Raw genomic sequence first — 26236 nt, 5'->3', positions numbered from 1 at the left:
GCCCAGCCCCCGCCCAGAGTCGGAGGGGATTTGCAGTGTTCACCCCGCCTCACAGAGCACGGAGGGTTCACCCGCCCCGCGGGGACCCCTCTCCCGGCCCCCAGCCCCTCCTGAGACATCCAGGCCAGAGCAGAAGGGGCTTTGCCCCCAGTGCCCTGCTCCGCCACACACAAGCCTCGGCTCCCCCAGCCCTGGGATAAAGCCCCACTCCCCGGCCGCTGCCCGCGCCGCCCGGCGCTGCCCCTGGCCTCTGCACACCACAGGGCCTTTGCACCTGCTGAGCCTGCTGCCTGGCGCCTGCGGTGAGCTCCTCTCTCCCTGCCGCCCCCAGGGCCCCCCTCGCAGCCCCCCGCAGCCCCCTCCCGCTCAGAGGCAGCACCAAACTCCTATTCATGTGTCAAAACTGCGACGCTAATGCCGCCGCCTCCAGGGAGCCTTCTGGGACCCGGGCCCTCTCTCTGACCCCGTCCTGACCCTGTGGGGGTCTGTGTCCAGTGTTCCCCATACCAGGGCGCCCCCTTGAGGCCCTGACCAGGAAAGCCCACCACGGGAGACGAGTCAAAGAATGTACAGGTTCGCAGTCAGCGGGGCTGGGATGAGGACACGAGTGGACCGCGTGGGCCGGGGTGCAGCCAGAGGGAAGTGGCCCCGCGCTGCCCCGCCCCCTCCCGTGAGAACTCCGGGCGTGCCGGGGGCGGCCCCAGGCCGGCTGCAGGCCCGCCCCGCGGCGCCCCACGCGGGCACCAGTTCCTCTTCCCCCAGAGTCGGGGGCGCACGGCCAAGGGAGCGCCGGGGCCCGCACCCGACCGGCCGCGCGTGCCCGCGACACAGCCCCCAGACCCGCCCAGGCAGAGGCGTGGAGGTGAGACCCCCCAAAGATGACCAGAACGCGGGCCCTGGGCGGGGGTCGCACATCGGGGCTGGCAGGGCGGGACCCCCCCCCCGCAGCAAGGCAAAGAGCGAGGAAGGGGGGGCGTATCCAGGGCAACCGCACATTTGCATATGTGCCCGTCTTGGCCAATCAGAGCGCCCGAAGTGTTCCTGGGCGGGCACTGGGCCGAGTGAAGCCGCCGGGGAGTACCCATTGCCCCTGGCGGGGAGACTGAGGGCCAGGACCGGCCAGAACCCGCCGGCCAAGAGCGACAGGCCGGGGGCGGGGGGCGGGGGCTGCGCTTTCCGGTTTCAGCAGCGGCCTGACCTGTAACAATAATAAAGGCGGGCGGCAGGGCCGGGGTGACCACAGGGCCGAGGCGGGGGCCGCTTCCCGTGTGTGTGTGTCTCTCTCTCTGCAGGTGCCTGATGGGGGGCGCCCTGGCCTGGGTGCTGCTGCTGCTGCAGGCTCCGGGGTGCCCGGGCCTCGCCTGCGAGGTGTTCCCGGAGGCCGTGAACTGGAGCCAGGAGTTCGGGGGCCCCTGCCTGAACCTCAGCGGCCAGGCTCTGAGCCTGCCCCAGGACCAGCCGCTGCGCGCCCCTGGCCTGCAGGTCCTCGATCTGTCCGGGACCGGCCTGCGGGGCCTCCCCGCGCCCTTCCTCGCCCAGCTGGGCGGCCTCCGCACCCTCATCCTGACCGACAACCGGCTGGACCGCGTGGACGCGGCGCTGGCCGCCCGCTGCGGCCTGGCCCTCCTCGCCGACTGCGCCTGCGCCCTGGCCCCCTGGTACCGGGTCCGGAGGGACAACTGCTCGGGCCAGGAGCCCCTGCGCTGCCTGCTCCCGGCCGCCGGCGCCTGGCACAACCTCTCCAGCTTCCTGGGGTCCAGCTGCGGCCCCGGCCTGGCCCCGGCGGCCATCGGGACAGCGGCGGCCGGAGGGGTCCTGCTGCTGGCGCTGGCCGCGGCCGGCCCGGTGCTGGCCTGGAGGCTCTGGGGCCGCCGCCGCCGCCACCGGGACCCTGGCAAGACCTGGGCCGCCCAGGACGCCCCGAGGCGCAGCTCGGGGGCGCAGCCCCGGTACAGCAGCCGGGGCCTCGGCCCGCAGCCCGCCACGGCCGCCCCGCGGGGGCCCTCCGCGCACGACTACGAAAACGTGATCGTCGGCCAGCCGTGGCCCGGGCCTGGGTGAGCGCCCCCCCCGCCCCGCCCCCGCCCCCACCGGGCCCCCAAGGCGGCCGGGGTTCGAGTCCCAGCGCTACTGCTGGCCTGGCGGTGCCCGTCCCCACCCGGGAAATGGGGACAATGACAGCCCACGCCCCCCTCCCCCACCCTGGGCCCCTGCTTCCCGGTGAGGTCTCGGAGGGGGAGGGGCGTGACCGGGAGGGCAGTCCAGGGTGGGGGTGGGGCGGGGGCCGGGGTCCCCACCATTGCCAGGAAAGGCACGCATATATACAAAGCAGATGCAAATGGGGTCAGAAGCAGAAGTTGACTTCTGCTTCCAGACGCGGGAGTCACCCCGGCCATGGCCGGTTCCCGCCCCGGGGCGCGCAGAGACAAACCCCGCCTCCCAGAGGCGGCCATGCAGCCTGTGCCGTGTATTTCACACTAAAGTGTGAAGGGCTGATAGATGCCGCTCCCCCCAGAGTCAGTTGCTCCCCCGCCGTTAGCACACAGCTGCCGCGGCCGGAGCTTCCGGCTTCTGGACAGGAAAGCGAGCCGTGGGGCGCGTTTGAGGAAGGAACGGGGCGGCCGGGCCCTGGGTGCTGACCCGGCAGGGTCTTCCCCAAGCCGCTATGCCCGCGCTCAGGGCTCCGGCCGTCCCCACAGGGCGCCCCCCGCGGACGACGGCGACCTCTACGTGAACTATCAGGGGCGCGGCCCCGCCCCCCAGCCCGTGTACGGCAACCTGGGGTCCCTCGCGCAGGCCTCGCTGGACGAAGACGAATACGCGGTGGCGGGGTGCTGACCCCTCCCGTCCCCTGCCCGCCGGGCCGCTGAGCTGGGGGCAGGTGCTCCGGGTCTTCCCAGCTGAGGGGTGGGTACGCAGCCTGCCCCCCGAGCCCCACCTCCACCCCGCTCTGCCCCTCCATTGTGAGGGAGGGAAGAGGGGAGACCCTCCCCCTCCACCCCGAGAGGATCCGGGGCCCCGTCATCACCCGCCTGTGTGCAGGTGGTGCTCAATAAATACTTTGAATCGGACAAGGCTGCCAGCTCCGGGTTCCTCCAGTGGGGGGCCGGGGGGCTTGCCCAGCTCCCAAGGCTGCATCCTCAGCCCCGTCCCCAGCCCCCAGGCCCCGCCCTGCCCATCCCCACAGTTCCTTGCGCCTGCATCGCCAGCCCAGTGCTTGGAAACAGTGTCCCCCTCTTATTGGTTCCTCCTTGCTCTTTTTATATGAAAGACCGGAGGCGTGGTTTTCATGGGAGGAGGTGCCCCAGGAAGGTGGGACTCCGTCAGGCCAGGTGCAGGTGCCCTGGGCTCCTTGGGGGCAGGCTGGTGACAGAGACAGGTGCAGGTGCACCCCTGCCCTCCAACCCTGGAGGAGCTCCGAGAGGCAGGGACACGTGGGAGGGCCAGGGACGCCCCCTGCTGGCCGAGGAGAGCACGGGGAGGGGGGAACAGAGCGCCCGGTCCTCCGAGCCTGGGGCCGCCCCCCACCCAGGTCGGCGCCAGCACACCGCGGGGAGCCTTCGGGCACGTTTATTTTAAATGCATTTTCAATAAATACACGATCTTTCAACCCCGCCCCCAGACAGCACCCCAATAAATTAGTAATAAATAAAGACATAAATAGCGACCAGCGGCGGGCAGGGGCGCGGGCGGAGCCGTCCGAGGGCGCGCCCATCGCCCGCCGCGCCGAGGCCCGCGCTCACACGCAGTGGCAGGCCCGGGCCAGGATGTCCTCGTAGGTGCGCAGCGACACCCCGCTGTCCGTGCGGTGCAGCAGCACCAGGGGCTCGTAGCTGGCGGGCACGCAGCAGGGCGCGGGCACCGCGTCGGGCCACAGGCGGTGCAGCCGCCCCTTGATCTGCGCGTGCGTGTTGGCCGCGCGGTGCAGGTGCGGGCACGCGCCCACGCACACGCCCACGCGCAGCTCGCGCGGGGACAGCACCCAGTCACTCCAGCCCAGCTCGTCCAGCGACGCGCGCACGCGGTGCAGGCGGCAGCAGCGCCCGGGCCCCAGCGGGCAGTCGTCCTCGGCGCGCGCGCTGCGGCGCCCCCTGGCGGCGTGGGCCCGCAGGTGCAGCTCCCGCAGGGGCCGCGGGCGCCACCGCGGCAGGGGCGGCGGCCGGGTCCCGCCCCTCGTCCTGGGCGCCGTCAGGGACAGCCGGAGCAGGGCGCGGTGCACGCGCGACGTCTCGGGGATGGCCGGGGTCGCGGCGGCCCGCGGGAGGGAGACCCGCCCTGTGGGAGCAGAGAGAGAGAGAGAGAGGAGGCGTCACTCGGCGGCACCGCACCCCAGGGCCTTAGCACAAGCTGCTGCCCCGCCCCCACCCCCAGGACTCCAGAAAGGGTTCGGAAAACGGAAGTCACCGGTGCACAAATGAAGGAATCAATAAAACCCAAAACTTGGAAATTCAAGCACCCGAGAGGGGCCTTCAAAAACTGCATGGAAAAATGCGTCCGGGGGAGACGCTGGGCCCGGACCGCAGCATCCCGGGTTCGCGCCCCGCCGCAGGCTTTTCCGGGAACTTTTTGAACGCCTGCCTAGGCACGGATGGCAACTTTTATTTATTTATTTTTTGCTTTTGCACCAAAAAATAAACTTTTCCGCTCGTTCCATTTTCCACAACGCTCAGGAAGTCCTGGGGCAGGGACACCCCCCCCCCGCGCTGGTATAGCCCATCCTTCTAGGGGGTCTCCCAGGAGCCTGGGGGGCGGGGAGGAGGAGAGAGGGGCGCCCTCCTTAGCCCGAGCCCCACTGAGCACCTCCTGGGTCCTGGCGCAGCCCGGGCGGCACCCTGGAGGAGGCGCCCCTGCCACCCTTCCCACGTGACTCGCGCAGTTGACAGCCGATTGCGTCAGGTTTCAGAACCAGCTCCGGCGAGTTCTGCCCGTGGCGCGGCAAACTCCGGACCCCAGATCCGCCCTCCCGGGAGGGGGCAGGGGCCACGCCTCCTCGTCCCGCCCCCGCCCCGGCCGCGGAGCCCCCCCCCCCCAGGAGCGCCCACCCCATCCGAACCCGGGGCGTCCCTGGGGGGCTCCGTTCCCTGCACCTGCAGCCTGGGGGCGGGGCCCGCCGGGGGGCGGGGCCGCCTCCAACCCGACTCACGGGGGCGCGGGGCGGGGGTCTCCCCGGAGCCACTCACGTTCGTCGCGGAGGATGCCGGGGCCGGCCCCGAGCTCGCGGCTCCGGTTGGCGCGCAGCCGGGCCAGCAGGTCCGGCTCCTGTAACTCTCCGAAGCGGGCGGCGTCCGCGGGGGCGCTGGCCTCCGGGGGTCCCGGCGAGCCCGGCGCGGGCCCGGCCAGCAGGAGCAGCAGCAGCAGCAGCAGGAGCTGAGCGCGCGGCGGCGGCGGCCCCTGTCCGGGCATGGCTGGCGCGCTCTCTCCAGGGGACACAGTGGCCACCGGGCCCCGCGCGCGGCGCTTTATAGCCCCGGACTTCGCCCGCCCCCGCCCGCCGGTCAGGCCGCCACGAGGGCCCGGGACGCGCTCCAATGGGAGCGGCGGGGGTGGCGGGATTTTGTAGGAGGGGACAATGGCCGAGCCTCCTGGGTCACCAAGTCCAGACCCGAGGTGAAGCCACGGCCGCCTTTCCCGGTCCCCTAGTTGGGATCAAAAGACTGCCCCGGGGAGAAAGGACCGCAACCAGCCAGCCTGGACCAGTCCTTCCGGCTACGGAAAAAAACCAGCCCTGGGACCTTTGGGTGGGAGGCAGAGCAAAGACAGGGCCAGGCTTGGCAGAGCTCCTAAGCTCTCTCCAAAACCCCACACCAAAAGCCCCTCCTCCAGGAAGCCCCCTCTGATGGTGCCTTCTGCCCGGGACCTGCAGCCCTCTCCGGCCAGGGCGGTCCCAGAGCCTGGGCAGGGAAGAGGCTGCCCCAGGGCCCAGGGCGTGGGTGGAGCCCCGGGAGGAGGTGGCAGGGAATTTAGGGCCCCGGGAGCTCCGCGCAAGGAGGGCTGGCGTCGCCCCCACCAGGTGCTGGGACCCCTTGCACTGGGACCCTCGCGATTCCGGGCCCCGGCGCCAGGCAGAGCACGGGGCGGGGGTGCCCAGGCCCCAACCCCGCCCCGCACTGCATCACCACCACCCCCAGCCCCAGCCCTGGCCCTGGCCCTGCCGTGTGATTCTCTGGGTAAACAGTAGGTGCTCAGGACATGCACCTGCTCACCCTGACCCAGTCTGCTCGGGGGCAGAGGCTGGGGGGCCGGCACTGTGTGAGCGGGTGGGGGCCAGGCGCGTGGTGCAGCCAGCGGGGCTGAGTAATCCCAGTGGCCTTGGCCGGGCGCGGAGGCCGCGGGAGATCGATCGCGGGGACCAGAGGCGGCCGCACGGGTCCTGCTCCCACGGCCTGCGGGCGAGGGGCTTCTTGTTGGTTTTCAGTATTTATTTACTTGAAAGGCAGAGAGAGAGAGAGAGAGAGACAGAGACAGAGAGAGACAGAGAGAGAGACAGAGAGGGAGGGAGAGAGGTCTTCCACCCACTGGGTCACTCCCCAGATGCCCACCGCGGCCAGGGCTGAGCCAGGAGCTCCATCCGGGTCATCCGGGCAGGCGGCGGGGGTCCAGGCACTCGGCCGTCACTGCTGCCCCCCAGGGAGCTGGGACAGGGAGCAGGGTCCGGGCCTGTCCCATGCGGGGCGCAGGTCTCTGAACCCCAGCGCCCTCCTCCACAGAGGGGGCGTCACCCCCGCTGCGGGCTCAGCCCCCCACTGCCCCTCGCTCCCCGGGACACCCTCTCTCCCCAGTCTGGTTGGAATCAAAGGGTTAAAGATACAACAGCAAAACCCAGAAAGGCCCGGCTCCGGCAAATCATGTCAGCCCACTGCGCCTCAGTTTCCCCACCAGGAAAACAAACACCGAGATCCCAGCCAGGGGAGAGGGGGTCACAGGGCGTCTCGGCCTTAGCTGGGGAACTCCTATTCATTCTTCAACGCCCCACTCAAAAGCCCCTCCTCCAGGAAGTCTTTTCTATTGTTCCCGTTTGCTCCCAACCATGCAGCTCGGGCCCCGAGCTGACCCCACAGGGCCCACGCCTGGCTCTGTCTCCCCAAGGCTGGGGGGCTCTGGGAGGGCCCGAGTAGCAGAGGGTCTGCTCCAGCCCCAGGTCGCAGCCAGCAAGGAGCAGACAGCGGAGAACCGGGGAGAAAGGCTGGTGTCACATCCAGCCGCCCGACGGGGGGTGCAGGGGGTGCGAGGCTCCCACGGGCGACAGGAGGGGGCTCCAGGCCTCTGACCCCCGCCAGCTGCGCAGCCCCGCCCCCAGCCCTGCGGCGTCCCCGGCTCCGTCTCGGTCCCCTGGACATCCGTGGGCGATGGCAGGGCCTCGGGTTCCCCAGGAGCTGCGCCTGCTCGCGTCAACGTCACCTCAGTCCCGACGGCCTGGGGGGCCGGGCCCCGTGTCCCCTCGCTGTTCTCCCTCGTGCCCGTTCCACAGTCGAGGGGGCTGAGGCTGGGGCTACCCAGGCCTCCTGGAGCCCTGCGGGGCGCCTGGGTCCCCCCGGGGACACGGAACCACCTCTCTGTCACCTCTCACCACCCAGGTACTGGGGCCACTTAAAATTCACCGAAAAGGAACCGTGTGAGAGGCCGTGGCTCAGCACTCGGCGCACCCGCCGTGTCCCGCATGGCTGCTCCCACAGTTCACAAAGATGCAATTAAAAGATAACAGCGGGGCCGGCGCTGTGGCACAGCGGGTAAAGCCGCCGCCTGCAGCGCCAACATCCCATATGGGCGCTGGTTCAAGTCCCGGCTGCTCCACTTCCCATCCAGCTCCCTGCTGTGGCCTGGGAGAGCAGTGGAAGATGGCCCAAGTGCTTGGGCCCCTGCACCCGCGTGGGAGACCCGGATGCAGCTCCTGGCTCCTGGCTTCGGATCAGCCCAGCTCCAGCCGTTGCGGCCAATTGGGGAGTGAACCAGCGGATGGAAGACCTCGCTCTCTGCCTCTCCCTCTCCCCCTCTCTCTCTCTCTCTGCCTCTCCTCTCTCTGTAACTCTTTCAAATAAATAGATAAATATTTTTTTAAAAAATGCCATGAGTTCATTTCATTCGAGGAATTTGCCCCAGGGGACGTCACCTGTTGGGAGGGGAAGGGGCCCCCATTTCTGCTTCACCAGGCTCCGGAATGCGGCACCCAGGCCCACTTGGCTCGGCTCCCGAAATCCCAAGTCCATGAGCTCATCGCTGGCCGTGTGGCCAGGCCCGGGGAGCGGGGGCGGGGCGGGCAGGGGGCGGGGCCCGGGGCGGGGGCAGGGGGTGTGGGAGCTGCCAACTGCAGGCAGAGACCCCGTCTACCCCGATCAGGGCGCCTCCCGGAGCTTGTGCCGGCTGGAACTGAGAGAGACGTGCATTTGGGTGCAAAAAAAAAAAAAAATGTATCTTTAGGTTGATTTCATGTAGGCGCAAGGCAGAGTTACAGGGAGAGAAGAATCTCCTGTGTGCTGGTCCACGCCCCAGATGCCCACCGCGGCCATGGCCACGGCCAGGCTGAAGCCAGGAGCCAGGAGCTCCATCTGGGGGTCTCTGGCGTGGGTGGGTCTATGGGGGGGGGCTCATCTCTGGGCCTGAGAGACCACAGGGGAAACTGAGGCAGGAGACCCGCCAGGACTCGGCTGTAACAAAGAAATAGAAACTGGGTGGCTTCCGGCCACAGGAAGAGGAAGTTGGAAATCAAAGCGTTTTCAGGGCCACGCCCACGCCGGAGGCCCTGGGTGGGGGGTCCGTCCCGCCTCCGGAGTCTCTGGGAACCCCGCTCCGGGCTGCGCAGGCGGCAGGGCTTCGGGACCTCGGGGCTCAGAGCAAGAATCGCTGGTGTTACGTCCGGCCGCCCCACGGTGGGTGCAGGGGGTGCGAGGCTCCCACGGGTGGCAGGAGGGGGCTCCAGGCCCCTGCACCCCCTCCCCGAGGGCAGGGGACGCCCCCAGCTGCCCAGCCCCGCCCCCAGCCCCGTGGAGTCCGTGGCTCCCTCTCTGTCCCCTGGTGGGCTCTATTAAGGGGGAAGTGGCGCAGTCTCGCCACCAGCCGCAGAGGATGGAGCTGGAAGGCGGGACCGAGGCTTCCCTGGGAGTCCGCAGTCGGCGCAGCTCCCACGAGACGCGGGCCAGCGATGGGCCCACGGGGAAGAGGCAGGAGGCACTCGGAGAGAGGGGGACGGAGACAGACGCGGGTGCCAGCGCCAGTCCCGGCTGCTCCGCTTCCGGTCCGGCTCCCCGCTGATGCGCCCGGGCGGTGGAGGAAGACGGGGGCTCCTGCGCCTGCGTGGGAGACCCGGAGGAAGCCCCTGGCTCCCGTGTTCCGCCTGGACCAGCTCCGGCCATCGCTGCCATCGGGGGAGTGACCCAGCCGATGGAAGACTCACTCACTCTCTCTCTCTCTCTCTCTCCCCACATTGTTAGGAGAGAACCAGCTCCAATCAATAAACCGGCTTTCACGCGAGGGAAGCGAACAGCCAAGGAAACCTTGAACCAGCACGAGAAAGGACTGAGAAAACCGGTGGAGGTCATTAAGGCCGTTAACTTTTGCCCACACCTACAAAGAACAAAGCAGGTGGAAAGACTTGGAGCTGGGATGGGGCATGGGGCGATACCGACCCCACAGAACCCAGAAAGGAGAGATTCCCAGGACAAAAGTCACACCTGCCAGCCCCAGGAGTGGAAAACCTCAGTGGGTCTATCACAAATAAAGAGCAGGACTCGGTCATCAACAAAGGAGAATACATGGCGCCAGTGGGGATAGAAGAATTGATGAGAGAGGTCTTCCATCTGCTGGTTCACTCCCTAAATGCCCACCAACTACTGGGGCTGTGCCAGGCAGAGCCAGGAGCTCCATCCAGGTCTCCCGCGCAGGTGCAGGGGCCCCAGGACTTGGGCCATCTTCCACTGCTTTCCCAGGCTCACACGCAGGGTGCCAAGTAGAACGCAGAGCCGGGACTCAAGACCAGGGACCCCGACAAGGGACGTGGGCACCTGGGTCAGCACCTTAACTTCTGAGCCAGGTGCTCGTGCCCCCGACAGCGTGCTGAGAATTATGGCCGCAGCCGGCGGGGATGGCTCCCAGGGCTGTAGCTTCGTGCACCGTCAGACACTGGGGCTCAGTGGGCTAAGCTGCCACTCGGGACAGTCACCCAATATCGGAGTGCCTGGTTCGAGTCCCTGCTTGGGCCCCTGCGACAGAACCTCCCGTCTGCTGGTTCACTCCCCAAGTGCCCCCATGGGCCAGGGCTGGGCGGGGCTGAAGCCGGGAGCCAGGAGCTGCATCCGGAACCTTCCCCTCCCCCTTGCCCCCCCCCCGCACTGGAGCCGTCACTGCGGCCCCCCAGGCGCATCAGCAGGGAGCTGGGACTGGAACCCAGGCCCTCAAAGGTGGGGCGCGGGCATCAGCCCCGTGGGTCCAGTGCTGTCTGGAAGGGCTTCGAATGTTCTAGAAGTTTCTCCACAGTGGGCTTCCCCGCCCGTGGCTCACCCATTCCTTTATGGATTCAATGACATTGGAAAAAGCGGAAGCTGGCTGTTTCCCAACCCCCACCCCCACCCCCACCCCCCACCCCCTCTTCTCCTTGGGGGGGGGCTGGGAGCCGCCAGGCAGCCCCGGCCGGCTTCCGTCCTGCCACACCTGCTTCTCCCAGCCCTGACCCTGCTTCCCTGCTGGGCCTCCGCCAGGTCCCCCCCCCCCGGGGCCCCCAGCAGCTGAGCGTGAGTCAGCAGAGGCGGCCGCGGGGGGCGGAAGTGGTCGGCTCAGCCCCTGGACCGCAGCTGTGGGTCCCCCCCCACCTCCCCGGGCGGGCGGGCCGGCCAGCAGGAAGAGGATCCGCGTGCGGCCGCATCCCCCTCCCCACACCGCCCACCAGCGCCTGGGCTTGCTAAGCACTCAGGAGGCACCTGCTGGATGCCAGGGGTCAGCTTGGTGGGGGGGTGGGGGGCTGAGGCCAGAGCCGTGCAGCCCCGAGCCCGGGTCATCCGGGAGCATCTCAGATCCTGTCGTGCCCCTGTCCAGAACTGGGGACCTCAGAGGGCAAAGCATCTGGAAGTCTGCCCTACTCCTCTCCGGCTCTGGCTCTCGGCCTCCCCACTCCCTTATCGGCATCACAGGAGGTGTGGGAGCAGGTGGCGGCCCCACCCACCCTTTCCATCTTCCAGGGGACCAGACAAGCCCGGGCAGGTCCAAGCACACCCGCTGGGCTGGACGGGGCTGACCGGGAGCGAGGGCGAAGGGGCTCCTGGCTCGGGAGCACCTCCTCCCCCCGCCCGCCTCCCCCACGCCTGCCTCGCTCCCCACTGTCCTCAGCATCTTCCACCGACCCATGGGTTTTGAGGAACATATAGGAGTTCTCCAGGTGGTAAATGAGGGAGGAGGTGACATAGTGGAGAGGAAAAGTCGGTCTGGGACCAGAGAAATGAGAGGGCAGGGGTTGGCTGCGGCCGCCTGGGATGTGAACGGTGGAGAAAGAGCCCCCTCTCTCCCCTCTAACTCTCCCTTCCAAATAAATCAATGACTCTGCTTTTTTTTTCTTTTTAAACCATCCGCTGGGTTACTCCCCAAATGGCTACGACAGCCAGGGTTGGGCCAAGCCAGAACCTGGAGCCTGGGACTCCATCCGGGTCTCCCTCGCAGGTGCAGGGGCCCAAGCACCTGGGCCATCACCTGCTGCTTTCCCAGGCCACAGAGGGGGCTGGATCGGAAGTGGAGCAGCCGGGACTCGAACCGGCGCCCGTATGGGATGCTGGTGCCAAAGCCGGTGCCTTTACCCAATTTTATTTTTATTTATTTATTTTTTACAGGCAGAGTGGAGAGTGAGAGAGAGAGACAGAGAGAAAGGTCTTCCTTTGCCGTTGGTTCACCCTCCAATGGCTGTTGCAGCCGGCGCACCGCGCTGATCCGAAGCCAGGAGCCAGGTGCTTCTCCTGGTCTCCCATGGGGTGCAGGGCCCAAGCACCTGGGCCATCCTCTACTGCACTCCCGGGCCACAGCAGAGAGCTGGCCTGGAAGAGGGGCAACCGGGACAGAATTCGGCGCCCCGACCGGGACTAGAACCCGGTGTGCCGGCGCCGCTAGACGAAGGATTAGCCTAGTGAGTTACACCCAATGGCGGTGTCCTGCTTTGTCCTGGGGACTAATGGGAGCCACGGGTGCCCATCTGCTCTGACTCCAGCTCCCTGGGAGGCAGCAGGCGATGGCTCAGGTGCCTGGGCCCCTGCACCCACGTGGAAGCCCCGGATGGAGCTCTTGGCTCCTGGCCTCAGCCCGGCCCAGCCCTGGCTGCTGCAGCCATTTGGGGAGAGAGCCAGTGAATGGGAGACCTCTGTCTCCCTTTCAAATAAAATAAAATAAAATAAATAGGGCACGCGGAGGGCGTGGGAGGCACAGAATTAGGTAAAGGGACAGAGACCTCCCGCTCTGGGAACCGGGTGAAAGGCCACGCCCAGCCTCTCCCAGCCCCTCCCGGGCTGTGGGACGCCCCCCACCCCCACGTGGCTCTCCCGGACCGACGCTGGGGCGGGCAGGTGCGTGTCCAGGTTGCTCTGCAGGGCTGGCGGCCCCGCTATGGTCGGTCCCCAACTTCCTATTCTCTGGGGACGGCACAATGACGTCGTCTCTAGGGGGATGACGTCATCACGCGCTCAGCGGACCACGCAGTGTTCCCTCAGCTCAGGGCCCCGGAGCACCTGGCACCGGCATTCCCAGCTCTGCGTGGCGCCTCCTCCCTGGGCGCCCAGCTTGGCGGCAGCCAGATTCCGGCTTTGTCCCCCAGCCCAGCTGTGGCATGGAGCCCCCGCCCCCACGGCGCACAGGTGCGGGACCCCACGGGAGCCCCAAGGTCACTCAGCCTCCTCCCCCGACAGCATCGCATTTTCCTGCCCCAATTTTATGATCTCAAATCCACCTGTTGCTAAAATGAGCTCCCTGGATTGAGGGAGGGGTGAGCCCGGCCCCACCGGCGCAATTGGAGATAACGTCTTGGTGCCCAGAATTGCCTTTTATAAAGCTGTTTATTATTTTATTTTCCTCTACTTGAAAGGCGAGGCGAGGGGCCTTCCACCTGTTGGTTCACTCCCAAAGTCGCTGCAACAGCCAGGGCTGGGCCAGGTTGCAGCCGGGAGCCAGGGGCTCCATCAGAAGCGGAGCAGGGGCCGGCGCTGTGGCGCAGCGGGTAAATTCTTTGCCTGCACTGCTGACATCCCGTTTGGGCACCGGTTCGAGGCCCGGCTGCTCCACTTCCGGTCCAGCTCTCTGCTGTGGCCTGGGAAAGCAGTGGAGGATGGCCCAAGTCTTTGGGCCCCTGCACCCACGTGGGAGACCCAGAAGAAGCTCCTGGCTCCTGGCTTCGGTCTGACTCAGCCCCGACTGTTGTAGGCATGTAGAGAATCAGTCATTGGTTGGAAGCCCGCGCCCCCATCTCTCTTTCAAATGAATTAGAAATAAATGCGAAGGGACCTCCACCCAATAGGCTGGAGCCCGAACCAGATATCTCCGACCAATCAAAGCAGGGCCAGGAGCTCCGAGACCAATCAGGGGCCGGCACGCGAGCTGACCACGCCCCTCCCCGGCCCAGCCTCAGTCCGTGGGAACCTTCGCCTCTCCCCGCGCTGGGAGCCCGGGCGCGAAGCCACCGCTGCGCGCTGTGCCACCAACTCTGGCTTCCTTGGGCCACCCCGGTGGTGTCCGCGGCTTTGCGCGCCCCGGCGAGCGGACTCGCGCCTGGGGGCTCCTGCGGTATTTCCTACGTGGCAGGTGCGGTCGGCCCTGTCGCTCTGGGGACAGGGGGAACCCTGGGGGGCGCTGGCATGCCTCCTGCGCGCCCCCTGCTGGCCAAATAGCAGGACACGCACTAGGAATCGCCTTTTTCTCGTGTTGTACTGCATTGCTGGGTATCGAACCCAGACTCTCTTGTCGTGGGATGCAGGCACCCTCACCAGGACCCAAGCGCTGGACTGAGCACCGGCCCCGGGCCCCAATCCTTCTTGTTAGTCTCGGGCGGCACACGCCTGGCCGCCGCGGCGAGCCCAGCAAAGCACCACCCACCCAGGACAGAAACTCAGGGACGTGAGATCCCTCCCACTGGGCCCCTGGACGCCAGCGCCCACAAGGACACACAGGGAACGCTTTTCAGTGTTTTATTGGCTCTCTGAGGTTTCAAGAGGCAGAGCCCGGGGGACCCTGCCCTGGCCGGGGTCGGGGTCGGGGGTGTCCTGAACACAGAGTTTAACAAAGGCACTGGCAGGAGCTCTGGGTGGGTGTGGGGGGAAGCCACATGGGGGCTGGAGGGCGGGGACGCCTCTGGGGACAGGGACACAGGCAGCGCTCCAGTCGGATGTTTCTAGAGACACCAGGACGGAGATAAGAACCTGAGAGGCTAAGGGAAACCCCAGAGGGAAGCCAGGAGCCCCCTGCACAAGGGCACAGGGACCTCCACCCCCCACCGGTGTCCACGCGGTGGGCAGAGACCCCGCTTCCAACCCAGCATTTCCTGGAGGCACAGCATCAGGACCCCAAAGCCCCTGAGCTGGGAACAGCACAGGTGACCCCACCAGGAGCGGCCAGGAGCCACGGCCGCCTCGCTGGGCCCTGGGAGTCCTCGGGAGGCAGGCACTTCTGTGGGCGTCTGGCACCCCAGGGAGGCTTGGGGAAGGGGCGCGGGGACGGGGGAGGAGCAGCTGGGGCTGAACCGCGTTCCCCCGGGGAGCGGGAGCCTCCCCCGCCCCCCCCAAGCGCTCGGCTGCGCAGGCGTCCCGGCACGGAGTGGGGGATTGGCCCGAGCCCGTCCCCAGCAGTCTGCGCTGCGAGTCTCAGGGGACCCCAGCCCTGCACCTGCCGGTCCCGGCCAGCAGTCCTGGGTGCTCACGGCCCGTGGGCCTGCAGAGGGGACGTGGAGTCTGCGACAGGGAGGCCAAGGCCGCGGTTACCATGGCTGCCGGCGCCCAGGGGTCTCCGCAGAGAATGAGGCTTTGTCCTTGCCTTCCCCAAAGGGGATTTCAGGGTTCAGCCGCTACAAGGGGCGGGGAGGTCAAAGGTCAACTGTCTAGACAGCAGCAGCCCCCCCTAAGTCCCAGCAGCTCCTGCTCTGCCTGGGGGCGGGACCCAGGCCTGGGGGGGAGGGGCGGAGCCGCAAACCAGCTGGCCTCCCATCTCCATGCCGCTGGAAAGAGTGGGCCACCAACTGGTCCCTGGCTGAGATAAGTGCCACCTGACATTCCCGGACTGGCAGGCCCCGCCCCTCTGGGGCAGGTGCACGGGGTGGGGGGCAGCGAAGGGTGGGAGGGGGGGAGGGGCGATGGCAAGGTCAGTCCAGCAACCCCAGTTCCTGCTGCTCTCCGCCTTCCTTTCCTTCTAGCTTCTCCGTCTTATTTCTTTTTCAAGTCACTTCCTCGCGAACACAGTACCGACCTTCCTCTAGGCGGGGAGGGGGCCAGGCAGGAGGCACGCAGATGCCAGCGTCACCCACCTCGGCCGGTCCCACAGGGGTCACCGGGAAGCCCCCATCTGCTCCCTAGGAGACCCCACCCCTGGCAGCGACCCTCTCCCCTCAGGCCGTCTCTTCGCCATTAAGGCTTAGCACACACCGCCCCCTCCTCCCTAGGCACCTGCCAGGCCCCTCGCAGCCCTGCACCCCTGCCCTGCCGCCCCCCCCCAGGAAGCTCTACAAATGAGCGGGGGCAGGGAAGAGGGTCTTGGGGAGGCCCAGAACCGCCAAACGCAGACAGACGGACACGCCACGGAGCGGGGGCGGGGCGGATGGGCTCGGTGGGGTCTGATGATTTCCCTCCCTGTGACCCCGTCCCCACGAGGAGATGCTGAGCTGCACGGTGGGAACAGAAACGTCACACACACACTCGACGTTGGCAGTGGCTGGACATAAGTCACACCCCGCGGAGCTGGGGGGAGGGGCCTGGCTCCCCTCCCCCAACTGCAGCCCCTCCTCTCCTGTCACCCCTTGGACTCTGCAGGGCAGACATCGTCAGAGCCTGCGGCTGCCCTGACCCTGACCGAGGCCTCCGGGGGCTCCCTGAGCCGGGTCCCCCCTCCCCCCGCATGGTCCGGCTGGGAGGAGACAGTGCCCCCAGCAGTGCATCTCCCAGGAGACAACAAGGTTGGGGGCTGAAGGCGGGGCAGGGTGGGGGGAGCCCAGTCATTTCAACCTGCAGCCTCCAGCCCCCCATCACCCACCCCCCCCAGTTCCCTGCAAAGGGAAACCCTGGGCCCGGGGAAGCGTGTTTCACGGACACGCATCAGACATGCATCCGAGCGGCGGCGCGGGAACAGGTGGGGAGGAAGGTGGACGCTGGCGATAGCAAAGTGACATCACAGTCCCCAGGTTCGGGGACACTGAGCCAGGGCCCAGGTCAGGGTGACATCCAGGGCCCAGGTCGGGGTGACATCCAGGGCCCAGGTCGGGGTGACATCAGGGGCCGAGGTCGGGGTGACATCAGGGGCCGAGTTTAGGGTGACATCTGGGGCAGCGGCTTCCCTGGCTGCTGGGGTCACGCTGTCCCCCTGACGTCACCTCCAGAGGCACCGATTCCACCACGCCCCCCCCCCGCAGGGGTCAAGTTCAAAGTTGCCGGGGGTCAAGCACGAGGTAAAATTTTACCCATGCGGTCCTGGGCCCGTCTCCAAAAACCGTCGTCATCGGATGTGTGGGCTGCCACCCCCGCCCGGCCCTAAAACATGCCAGGGCTTGCCCAAGTCAGCGCCAGCCCGCACCCCCGCAGGACCGCGCCCCCCTGGCTGTCACCCCCATCGCAGCCCTGAAAAGATAAACCTGGGCCGGACCGAGGCAGCAGCTGCAAAGTCTCAGACGCTAAAAATAAAATCAGAAAAGTCCGGGTGGGGGGCAGACTCTGCCCTCCCCTGGGTGCCCAGACCCTCAGCGGCCGCCCCAATGGCAGTGAAGGGGAGGGGGCTTCCTGCCGGCCCCCAGACAGAGGCCTGGCTTGTCTTCAGTCCGGGGGAAGGGGGGCAAACGGGGCTGCACCCTAAAAGCAAAAGCCAGGTCGCACGTCGGCATCGGGACCGAGAGCACACACAGGTCGCTCACTGTGCGCCCGCGCTAAGCCGTCCTGCTCTTGACCAGAGAGGAAGAAATAGCAGAGGGAAACCCGGACCGCGTCCTGGCCCAGGGCTGCCCCGGCGTCTGGCTCGCCGCCCCCAGCCGCTGCACATTCGAGAACAATCCATGGAGGCACAGCGCGCTAGGAAATCCGGCTCTTGGGAGCGGCGGACAGGCAGGCGGCCGCCGCGGTGGGTGCGGGGGGTCGTGGGGGGCGCATCAGCCCTCCCCCGCCCCCCAGATGCCGGGGAGGGGGAGGGGAGGGAGAGAGGCGGGGCTCAGCGCTGGCGGCAGCAGCTGCCCTGGCGGTCCGACTGTTCCAGGACACCCAGCATCTCTGCGATGATGACGCGCAGCGCCCGGCCCAGCTGGTCGGCGTTGTAGGGCTTGCCCAGCGGGGGCACGTGGACGAAGGCCGAGCGCCCGTGGCCCTGGTACAGCGACGTGTAGTAGGTGAAGTCGCACAGGTACCTAAGCCGCGGGCCGGGCCGGAGGGAGGGGGGAGAAGCCGGGTCTGAGCGCGCTGCCCCCTAGAGCCTCGCCCACGCCCACGCCCACGCCCACGCCCACGCCCACGCCCACGGCCTCCGCCAGCAGAGCGGAGAAAAGCCGCGGCCGGCCTGGCAGTCAGCCCAGCGGCTCAGACACCTGCGTGGCACGCAGCGGAGGGCCTGGGTTCGAGTCTCACCTCTGGCTCCCTGCGCACGCGCGCCCTGGGAGGCAGCGGGGACTAAGCTGCAGCCGGTGGCTTAGCCACACCGCTGACCCCGCCCCAGGCATGCGTGCGCAGCGCAGTCAGTGGACGCGCGCCCCCCTCTCGCCCTGCGGAGCCCTACCTGCCGGCGTCCTGCGAGATGGTGACTGTCACGTCCAGGCCCAGCTCGGTGAGCCGCTCGCACACGGCGTCCATGTCGATGACCGAGTCGATGCTCTCGGGCCCGTCCTCCACGCAGCACTGGGAACCCGGGCAGAAGTGCCGGTTGTCCAGGCCCTTGTAGCCCTTGTTGTGACCACACTTCTCCAGCGTGACCGTGGTGGCCATGCCCGACACGCCCACGTGCACCACCAGCTGCCGACACAGGGCGGGGTCAGGGAAGCCGCACTGGACACAGTGTTATCTGCGGTTACTGTTTCGGATCGCCAGCTGCTACAGCCAAACGCAACAAGGTAGCTGGTCCCAGAAAGGCCGGATACACGGTGAATTGGGGCGCCACTACTCACCGGCCCCAGGGGAAAGTGGTCGAAGCCCAGGGACCCACGTCACAGCCCACAGCCGCCGCTGCTTCAAGCCCCAGCTCCCGGGGGAAGTGCGCCCCGGGGGCCAGCAGGGTGACAGCTCCAGTGCTGGGGCCCCTGCACCCCCGTGGGAGACCCGGATGGAGCTCTTGGCTCCTGGCCCAGCCCCGGCCGTTGCAGCCATTTGGGGAGTGAACCAGCCGATGGAAGCTCTGTGTGTCTCTCCTCTCTGGGTGCGTAACTCTGATTATAAATAAATACATATCACAGGGCCGGCGCTGTGGCGCAGCAGGTTAACGCCCAGGCCTGCAGTGCCAGCATCCCATATGGGCGCTGGTTCGAGACCTGGCTGCTCCACTTCCCATCCAGCTCCCTGCTGTGGCCTGGGAAAGCAGTAGAAGATGGCCCAAGTCCTTGGGCCCCTGCACCTACACGGGAGACCCGGAAGAAGCTCCTGGCTCCTGGCTTCAGGATCGGCTGAGCTCCGGCCATTGCAGCCAGTTAGGGAGTGAACCAGCAGATGGATGGAAGACCTCCCTCCCGCCCTCTGCCTCTCCTCTCTCTCTGACTTTCAGATAAATAAATAAATCTTAATATATATAATGTGCATATAAATCAATCTAGAAACAACAGCAGCCCAGGTGGTTGCCATGGAGATCACGCCCCCTCCAACAGCCACAGCCCCAAGCTGACACCCTCGTCTCCAGCCGGCCCGCCCTAGTCCGCATGTGACTTGGGCCCAGCCAATCAGGATAGTTCTCCCATCACTCCCCTGCAGTGATTGGTTCAGGGACACCCTCTGTCACCCACTCTGGCCAATGAGCATCAGCCACGGCCTTTGTGGGGAGTGTTGTGGGAAAGATGTTGAGCTATTAAGAGGCTGGGGTGGGCGGAGTCGCTGGTCCTCGAGGCCACAATGAGGCCCCTCCCTCGGCGCCAAGCCGAGCCAATCAGAGCTGGGAGGCCGCGGGACAGCTGGATCAGGCCGTACCTGCAGCACACACACCTCTGCGCTCAAGTCAGGTTGCCCTGGGTTCCCAGAGAGCAACATGGAAAGAAAGGTGGGCTTGGGTGGGGGTAGGGGAGGGGCAAGGCTGCGGCGTTGGTGGCGGGATCCGAGCTGGGCCAAAGCCGCAGAAACCAGGCTGAGCGCACCTCACCTGTGGGCTGTGCTTCTCCCACAGGGCGGGGATGAGCCTCTGCACGGTCTTGTACTCCACGGGGATCTCGTACACGTGCAAGTCCACGCTGTCCCCCAGGCCCAGCTTCTCCAGCTCCTGCCAGCGAGAAGAAGGCGAGGCGTGAGGGCGCAGGCAGGGGCCGCCGCCGCCGCCGGGGACAGAGTGACCCCACCTCGGGAAACACGGCTCAACCTTATGTGAACGGCAGAGAGAGAGACAAGGACCTCGCGTCCGCTGGTTCACTCCCCAGCCCGGCTGGGGCCAGGCTGAGGCCAGGAGCTCCATCCGGGTCCCCCACATGGACGGCGGGGGCCCTGGCATCGGCTCCATCAAGGCTGCCTCCCGGGGTGTGCGTTAGCTGGGGTCCAGAGCCAGGGATCAAACTCAGGAGTCCTGCCGTGGGACAGGCGAGGAGCTGGCCCAGTCCCGCACACGTGGAGCGAGGTTCGAGTCCCGGCTGCTCCACTTCCCAGCCAGCTCTCTGCTGTGGCCTGGGAAAGCCGTGGAGGATGGCCCAAGTGCTTGGGCCCCTGCACCCGCATGGGAGACCCGGATGGAGCTCCTGGCTCCTGGCCTCAGCCTGTCCCGGCCCTGGCCGCTGCAGGCATTCGGGGAGGGAAGCAGGGGATGGAAGCTCTCTCTCTCTCAATCACAAAGAATGCGAAAATTCGCTTCCGGACCAAGCTGGAGGCGTCCCCAGGTGTGAATGCAGGTGCGCGGCGCCACCTCCTGGCCACGGGAGGAACAGCAGGTGGCCGAGAATTTTGACCCTGACCCAAGACCCACTGACCCTGCCTATCTGGCCGCCCCCCGATGGGCGCAGGCTGCAAGGGCTTCAGTCCCATGTTCACTTACGTGTATGTATATGAAAGTCAGAGGAGGAGAGAGCTCGCCCAGCCACTGGTTCACGGCCCAAATGCCCATGACAACTGGGGCTGGGCCGGGGGCTGGGAGCTCCCTCCGGGTCTCCCATGCAGGTGCAGGGGCCCAAGCACTTGGGCCACCTTCCACTGCTCTCCCAGGCCACAGCAGAGAGCTGGATCGGAAGTGGAGCAGCCGGGACTTGAACCAGCGCCCCTATGGGATGCAGCACTGTAGGCGACAGTTTTACCCGCTATGCCACAGCGCCTGCCCTGGGGATCTTCTTTTGGGGTGACGGAATGTTCTGGAATTGTACACAGGTGATGCGGCACAGCCCGTGGGGGTCCCGACACCCGCTGGATCGTGTCCCGTGAAGGGGGGATTCTATGGCGTCTGACTGTAAAATGGGGATGGGGGCACTGGACCCCCTGCCCCAGGTGGAAGTCAGGGAAGCAGAGACGCTGTGCTCGGGGGTCTGGGGCGCCCTGGCAGCTGCCAGTCCTGCACCTGCTGCAGTGCCGCGGGCCGGTGTCGGGGTCACGGCAGGTGTTATGCTGGGGACTCCCGCGCACCCCACACCCGAGTGCCGGTTCAAGTCCCAGCTCCTCTGCCTCAGATCCAGCATCCGGGGAGGCCACAGTGACGGCCCCGGTGCTGGGCCCCTGCACCCACGTGGGAGACGTGGACGGAGCTCCCAGCCGCTGGCTCCGGCCTGGCCCAGTCCCAGCCACAGCGACCACTGGAGAGGGGGACCCCTGGTTGGAAGGTCCGTCTCCCCCTAAGTCTGCCTTTCAAATACATATTTATTTTTGATAAAAAATAAAAAGACCTTTATTTGCTCAGACACAGCGGGGGCGCAATTGTAGGGAGACCGCGGATGGACGCAGCTGTGCCACAAGGAGCCACCGACCCCAGCGACCTTCGAGAGGGGGCAGGGAGCCGCCTGCAGACCCGCCTGACGCCATGACGTGGGCACCACGGCCAGGAGCCCGGGCCGGAAAGTGCCCACAGTAGCCAGGGCTGGGCCAGGTGGAAGCCAGGAGCCAAGAGCTCTATCCGGGTCTCCTAGGGGGGTGCAGGGACCCCAGCACCTGGACCCAGGGCCAGAGCCAGGAGCAGAGCGCCGCTCCAACCCGGGTCCTGAGAGGGGGCGTGGACGTCCCCTGCGCCCACCCACTGAGCAAACCCAGAAGCCCCAGTGGGGCTCATTCATCCCAAGAAACACAAGGCAAGAAAAAGAGGCGGCTCCCCCGGGGGCAGGCTGAGCCGCGGGCCCCTCCCACCCGGCGGGAGACCGGGCAGCGCTGTCTGTGGCCAGCGGGGCTGGGACGCAGCTTTGGGGGGCGCCATGGGGGCCGGGGCTGGTTGGGGTGGGGGCCGCTCTGTGTCTGGGGCAAGGGATCAGTGACACAGACACAAAAACCTGTCACCCAAGCGACGGGGCCAGGAGGCCAGGGAGCCACGAGCGGGCGTGGGGCGTGGGGCGTGGCGTGGCCTGCCCGTGGCCCCATCCTCGCCTTCCCTGAACGTGCCGGGGCCGGCCTCTCCTGGGGTGGGGCGGCGCACCCCAAGTCCCACGCCCCTGTGCAGCGGGGGCTGAAAGGACCCAGCTGGGAGCCCCAGACGCGGCATTGTCTGTGCCCCATCTACCTGACAAGGCCCCGCGGCGGGAGCGGCCGCCTCTGAGCCCCGGAGAAAGACCCTCTTTGTTCCCGGCTAATGTCCTTGGCAGGTCTGTCTAGACTCGCCATGATGTCACCGCATCCTGCACCCGGGCCTCGGGCAGGGGACGCTGCACACGGCCGCCAGTCCCCGGCCAGGGACGCCCACCTGAGCTGGGGGCGGGGGGCATGCGCTGACACCCAGGGGCCAGCCACGGGCCTGTGGGGTTCCCCCCCCCCCCGCCATGTGGCTGCCGGAGACAAGTTCACCGGGTGCTGGGGCGGGAGTCGGCTGAGCGAGCAGATAAGGCAAAGAACTGGGGAAACTGGGGTGGTGGGGGTGGGGACACCCCTTCCGCAGGTGGCCAGCTGGGCCAGGAAGTGCCGGTGCCCCCCCTCAGGGGGACCTGCCACACTTTGGAAGTCGGCACACCAAGAACGCCCTGAGCCGTACCTCCTGCAGCCGCGGTGACAGCTCTTTAACAGACACATCTGCTTTTCCCCAGGGCCATCGGGGACTCCCGGATGACCGCCCTGGGCCAACATCACGAATGCAGAAGCTGCCGGGCTCCCCACAAGCAGGCTCGGGGCATGGGGTGTGGTGGATGGCGTCGTGTGCGCCAAGTTCAAGAACAGGCAAAACCCACCCCGTGGCAGGAAAGGGGCCGAGTAGGGACGCAACTGGGGTGGCCCCCGAGGGGCTGCTGTGGTCAACGGGCGGATCTGGGCCCAGATACAGACAGGGTAGAGACGTTAGATTTCCTTAAAAAAAAAAAAAGGCAATCGGGGTGGGCATTTGGCCTGGCCGTTGGAAGGTCTGGGTTTAACTCGAGCTCCCTGCTAACGGGCACCCCGGAAGGCGGCTCGCGTGCCCCGGCCCTGTCGTCACTCATTATGACACCCAGTGCCTGGCTGCCGACGTGGGCTTTGGTCCAGTCCCGGCTGCTGTGGGCACCCGGGGAGTGAACCAGTGGAGGGGAGATCTCCCTCTCTCTCCCTCTCTGTCTCTCTCCCTCTCTCTCCCTTTCCCTCTCCCTCCCTCTCTCTCTCTCTCTCTCTCTCTCTCTCTCTCTCATACCCGGGTGGGAGGAGCCTGGCACCTTTTTAAGGAATGGTGGGAACCCTCTCTCCCCATCTCGCGGACGTCAGGAAGAAAGCGCCAAGGGTCTGGACAGCCGGGCAGCCAAGTTCAAGGGGCCGGGTTGTTTTTTTTTTTTTTCCTCCCAGACACAGGGTAAAAAGCACCGGCCCCGCCAGGCGTGCCCCGAGCCCGAGGGATTCCCAAAGATGGTTTAATTGATTTTTTTCTCCTATTTAGATGCAGATCACAGTGTCTGGGGCCCAGGAATTCAGACACTCGGCTTTGTGTGCAGTCAGCCCCGTGGAGGCTCCTGTCTGAACCCGGCACAAAGCCGACACACAGCAGCACGCTGCCCCCTTTTGTCTGCGGCTCCGGGGAGCGGGTGCGCGCGGCGGGCCGGGGACCGTGGCCCTCCGTCCCCACGGCCAGGGCCCTGCGGTTGAGCCAGGCCAGGTGGGGGACGGTAACACGGGGAGGGGTGGGCACACGGGCTTCGCAAGTTGGGCCTGTCTCCCCCTCTGCCCCAGGACTCGGGAGCAGGGGGCCGCGCGTGGGTTCCGGGGGGCTCTGCTCCCCACCCAATGATTCACATGGGGAGGAAGCCCCCCTCACTGTTCCCCAGTCTGTCCCTCCAAATCCCCCATCTGGCAAAGATGCTGAAAAGACTGTGCAGGTGGAAACCCGTGCCCCAGCGTGTGGTCCCCCCCCACCCCTAACTGTCTGGAGGAGACGGCTGTGCCCCTCCTGTGAGTGGCAAACACTCCCCAGCCCCCAGCAATACCCCTGTGCCTGGGCCTCCCCAACGCGTCAGCACCTGGGGACCCTCAGGTGGGTCATTTGGGGAGCCATCGCGCACCCTGTGTGTCTCTGGATAGACGCAAACGATTTGGGGTAAAAAGGAGAGGGGGGGAAAAAGCCCACGTTTGGGTGCGTCCAGTCAAAGCGGGGGCCTAGAAACTGACACTGGTTACACCTGCCCCCCCCCGGGCTCCCGCGACCCAGCGCCTCTCCTGTTTCCCAGCCCCGCAAAGCGACCTCGGACGGGAACGCCGACCACGCGAGGGCAGTTGGGAACAGTTGGCGACAGGTGCGCGCCAGCCACAGAAGCCGTCTGGGGGAAGCCGCGGGCCCCGCGCTTGGCTGTCGCACAGAGGGCTCGTTCCCCGGGGACCCCGACCCCCGTCAAGTTCCCCGGGGACCCAGACCCCCGTCAAGTTACCTGCACTGCGATCCAGCTAGCGTTCACGGTGTGCTCCCCAAAAGGGCCGAACCCTGGGGAAGAGAAACACAAAACCAACACACTGATAGCGACAGGCCGCCGTCCTCCCCCAGCAGGTGCACAGGGGGCTGTGGGGAGCCTGGGCCTGGGGGCGCCCGGGGCCCCTTCCCCACCTGCCTGCCCCTGGGGCCCAGCGAGGGGCCCCTGCCTCTCCCTCTCTCAATGCCCCCCACGACACCGACCCCATCTCTCATGATTTTCTCTCCGGCTCAGGAAAGGCGAAGCCCAGGTAACCTGCGGTTAGCGCCGCCCCGAGGGCTGTGTGCGTCTCCCCCAGGCCGGACAGTCCTCCCACACCTGAGGCTGCGCACAGGAACCCATAGGCTAGGGAGCACACCCAGCCCCACCGAATGCCGTGCACGGGTCTCTGCGGGGCCCACTTTTCAGAGGCTGGGACCACGGTGCCAGCTGCCCAGAGCCACGCGGCAAGCGCTGGGATTCAAACCCACACTGAGAGAGTCCACGGCTCCGGCCTCCTTTGAATCCCTGGGTCACACTGCCCCCCGCCCCCGGGGAATAATCACCTCTCAGTAAACAATTACCAGCATGGCCAGCCCACTGGGCAAATGACCCCGCGTGACCCAGTGCCCAGAGAGCGCCCTGCCCCCTCTTCCTGCACAACTGAACTTACTGCGTGATCTCGGGGCCTCAGCTGCCCTCTCTCTGGGCGAGGAGCAATCAGAGTGAGGACCACACCCAGGACACCTGTGGTGGGCGGCGCCCCCCCCCAGCGCCCCCACCACCGACTGTGCGCACCTGTTACAGCCAGCGTGGCTGCCCTGGGCCACAGACACCTGTCCGAGCTTTCTCCCCATTCCCCCTCTAACCTCTCCAGGAAGCGGGGGTGAAATGACCCCCCCATTCTGAGCCCCCCCACCGCGGAAGTTGGTGCCACGTGGCCCCAGGCGGAGACTCCGGGAGGAGGGACAGTCTGTGGGGGGGGGGTGTGAGTTGGTGACAGCTGGGTCGGGCTCACCCTTGAAGATCCCGGACAGGCAAGGTTTGGGCTGCGACGGCCCCTGACAGCTGGTGTCTCCGTCCCCCGGCTCTAACCTGCTCCTGCCCGGGGGGCTGGGGGGCGGCCCTCCCGCCGCCCTGAGAACGCAGGGCGGGGAGTAGCGGTTGGGAGGCTCCCGTGTCACCCGGACGCCTCCTGCCCGCAAATCGGCCTTTGTCCCCTGGGGTCAGGCCCGGGAGGGGCGGGCAGGCGGGTGCAGCCCAGCGGCGGGCCAGGTGGGCGCTCTAGGGTCACTGAGCCCCTTGGGAAACGAAGGTTTCCCCCTACACGTCCTGACCCCCGACCATGAAGCCCCAAAGGCTACCTTTTGCACTTTCTGGGTCGCCCAGGCCAAGCTGGGTTCCCGCGAGCGATGACACCTCCCCAACCCGGGACGACTTCGCGCACCTGCGCCTCCCAGCCCCGCCCCCGCCCCCGGGCCCCGGCCCCGGCCGCCATCCGTGCGCCGCTCGCCTACCGGTCACCACCACCGCCTTCCTGGGCTGCTCCATGGCGCACTCGGGCAGCGCCTCCGCCCCGCTCGCGCTCGGACTGGCGCGGCCGCTACGCCCGGCCTCGCCGCCCCGCCCCCGGGCTGGCCCCGCCCCCGGGCCCAGGCCCCGCCCCCGGCGTGCGCTCCCCGAGAATCGACACGCAGCGTGCGCGCCCCGCCCCGGACCCTCGCCCCGCCCCCGGCAGGCCGCCGGCCGCGCGCTCTCCCGGGCCGGAGGCGCTGCGTGCGTGCCCGGCGCTCAGGCTCCGCCCCGCCCCTGCCCCGGGGGCCGCCCCTGGGCTGCAGGCCGGAGGGCGTGCGCGCCCCCGGGCCCGGGCCGCCGTCTGCCTCCCGCAGCCTGCTTCCCAGTAGG

The 26236-nt window shown here is 67.3% G+C and overlaps 3 protein-coding genes across 5 annotated transcripts; 1 reads left to right on the top strand and 2 right to left on the bottom strand.

The window, feature by feature from the left end:
* The first annotated feature begins 43 nt into the window (after window positions 1-43).
* LRRC25 (leucine rich repeat containing 25) lies at window positions 44-3075 on the top strand. Its single transcript, XM_051828939.2, has 3 exons — window positions 44-862; window positions 1293-2057; window positions 2700-3075. Exons 2-3 carry the CDS (start codon window positions 1300-1302, stop codon window positions 2836-2838), a joined length of 897 nt encoding a protein of 298 aa, XP_051684899.2. The 5' UTR covers window positions 44-862; window positions 1293-1299; the 3' UTR covers window positions 2839-3075.
* Window positions 3076-3554: 479 nt separating this feature from the next.
* GDF15 (growth differentiation factor 15) lies at window positions 3555-7812 on the bottom strand. Its single transcript, XM_051828937.2, has 2 exons — window positions 5181-7812; window positions 3555-4275 (listed from the first exon to the last, which is right to left on the bottom strand). The coding sequence occupies exons 1-2, from the start codon at window positions 5401-5403 to the stop codon at window positions 3740-3742; spliced, it is 759 nt and encodes a 252-aa protein (XP_051684897.2). The 5' UTR covers window positions 5404-7812; the 3' UTR covers window positions 3555-3739.
* A 6315-nt stretch (window positions 7813-14127) lies between these two features.
* On the bottom strand, window positions 14128-25994 carry PGPEP1 (pyroglutamyl-peptidase I). Of its 3 annotated transcripts, none has more exons than XM_051828938.2 (5): window positions 25849-25993; window positions 24314-24366; window positions 19471-19587; window positions 17911-18143; window positions 14128-17505 (listed from the first exon to the last, which is right to left on the bottom strand). In XM_051828938.2, exons 1-5 carry the CDS (start codon window positions 25880-25882, stop codon window positions 17217-17219), a joined length of 726 nt encoding a protein of 241 aa, XP_051684898.2. In that variant the 5' UTR covers window positions 25883-25993; the 3' UTR covers window positions 14128-17216. The 3 variants fall into 3 exon arrangements, with proteins under 3 accessions (XP_051684898.2, XP_002724291.1, XP_017195907.1); XM_002724245.5 differs by having other exon boundaries at window positions 14128-17545; window positions 25849-25992; XM_017340418.3 differs by lacking the exon at window positions 17911-18143 and having other exon boundaries at window positions 14128-17545; window positions 25849-25994.
* Window positions 25995-26236: the final 242 nt, after the last annotated feature.

The sequence above is a fragment of the Oryctolagus cuniculus genome, chromosome 16, assembly GCF_964237555.1.
Source record: "Oryctolagus cuniculus chromosome 16, mOryCun1.1, whole genome shotgun sequence".
NCBI classification, from domain to species: Eukaryota; Metazoa; Chordata; class Mammalia; order Lagomorpha; family Leporidae; genus Oryctolagus; species Oryctolagus cuniculus.
This window is presented reverse-complemented; position numbering and strand designations above follow the sequence as displayed.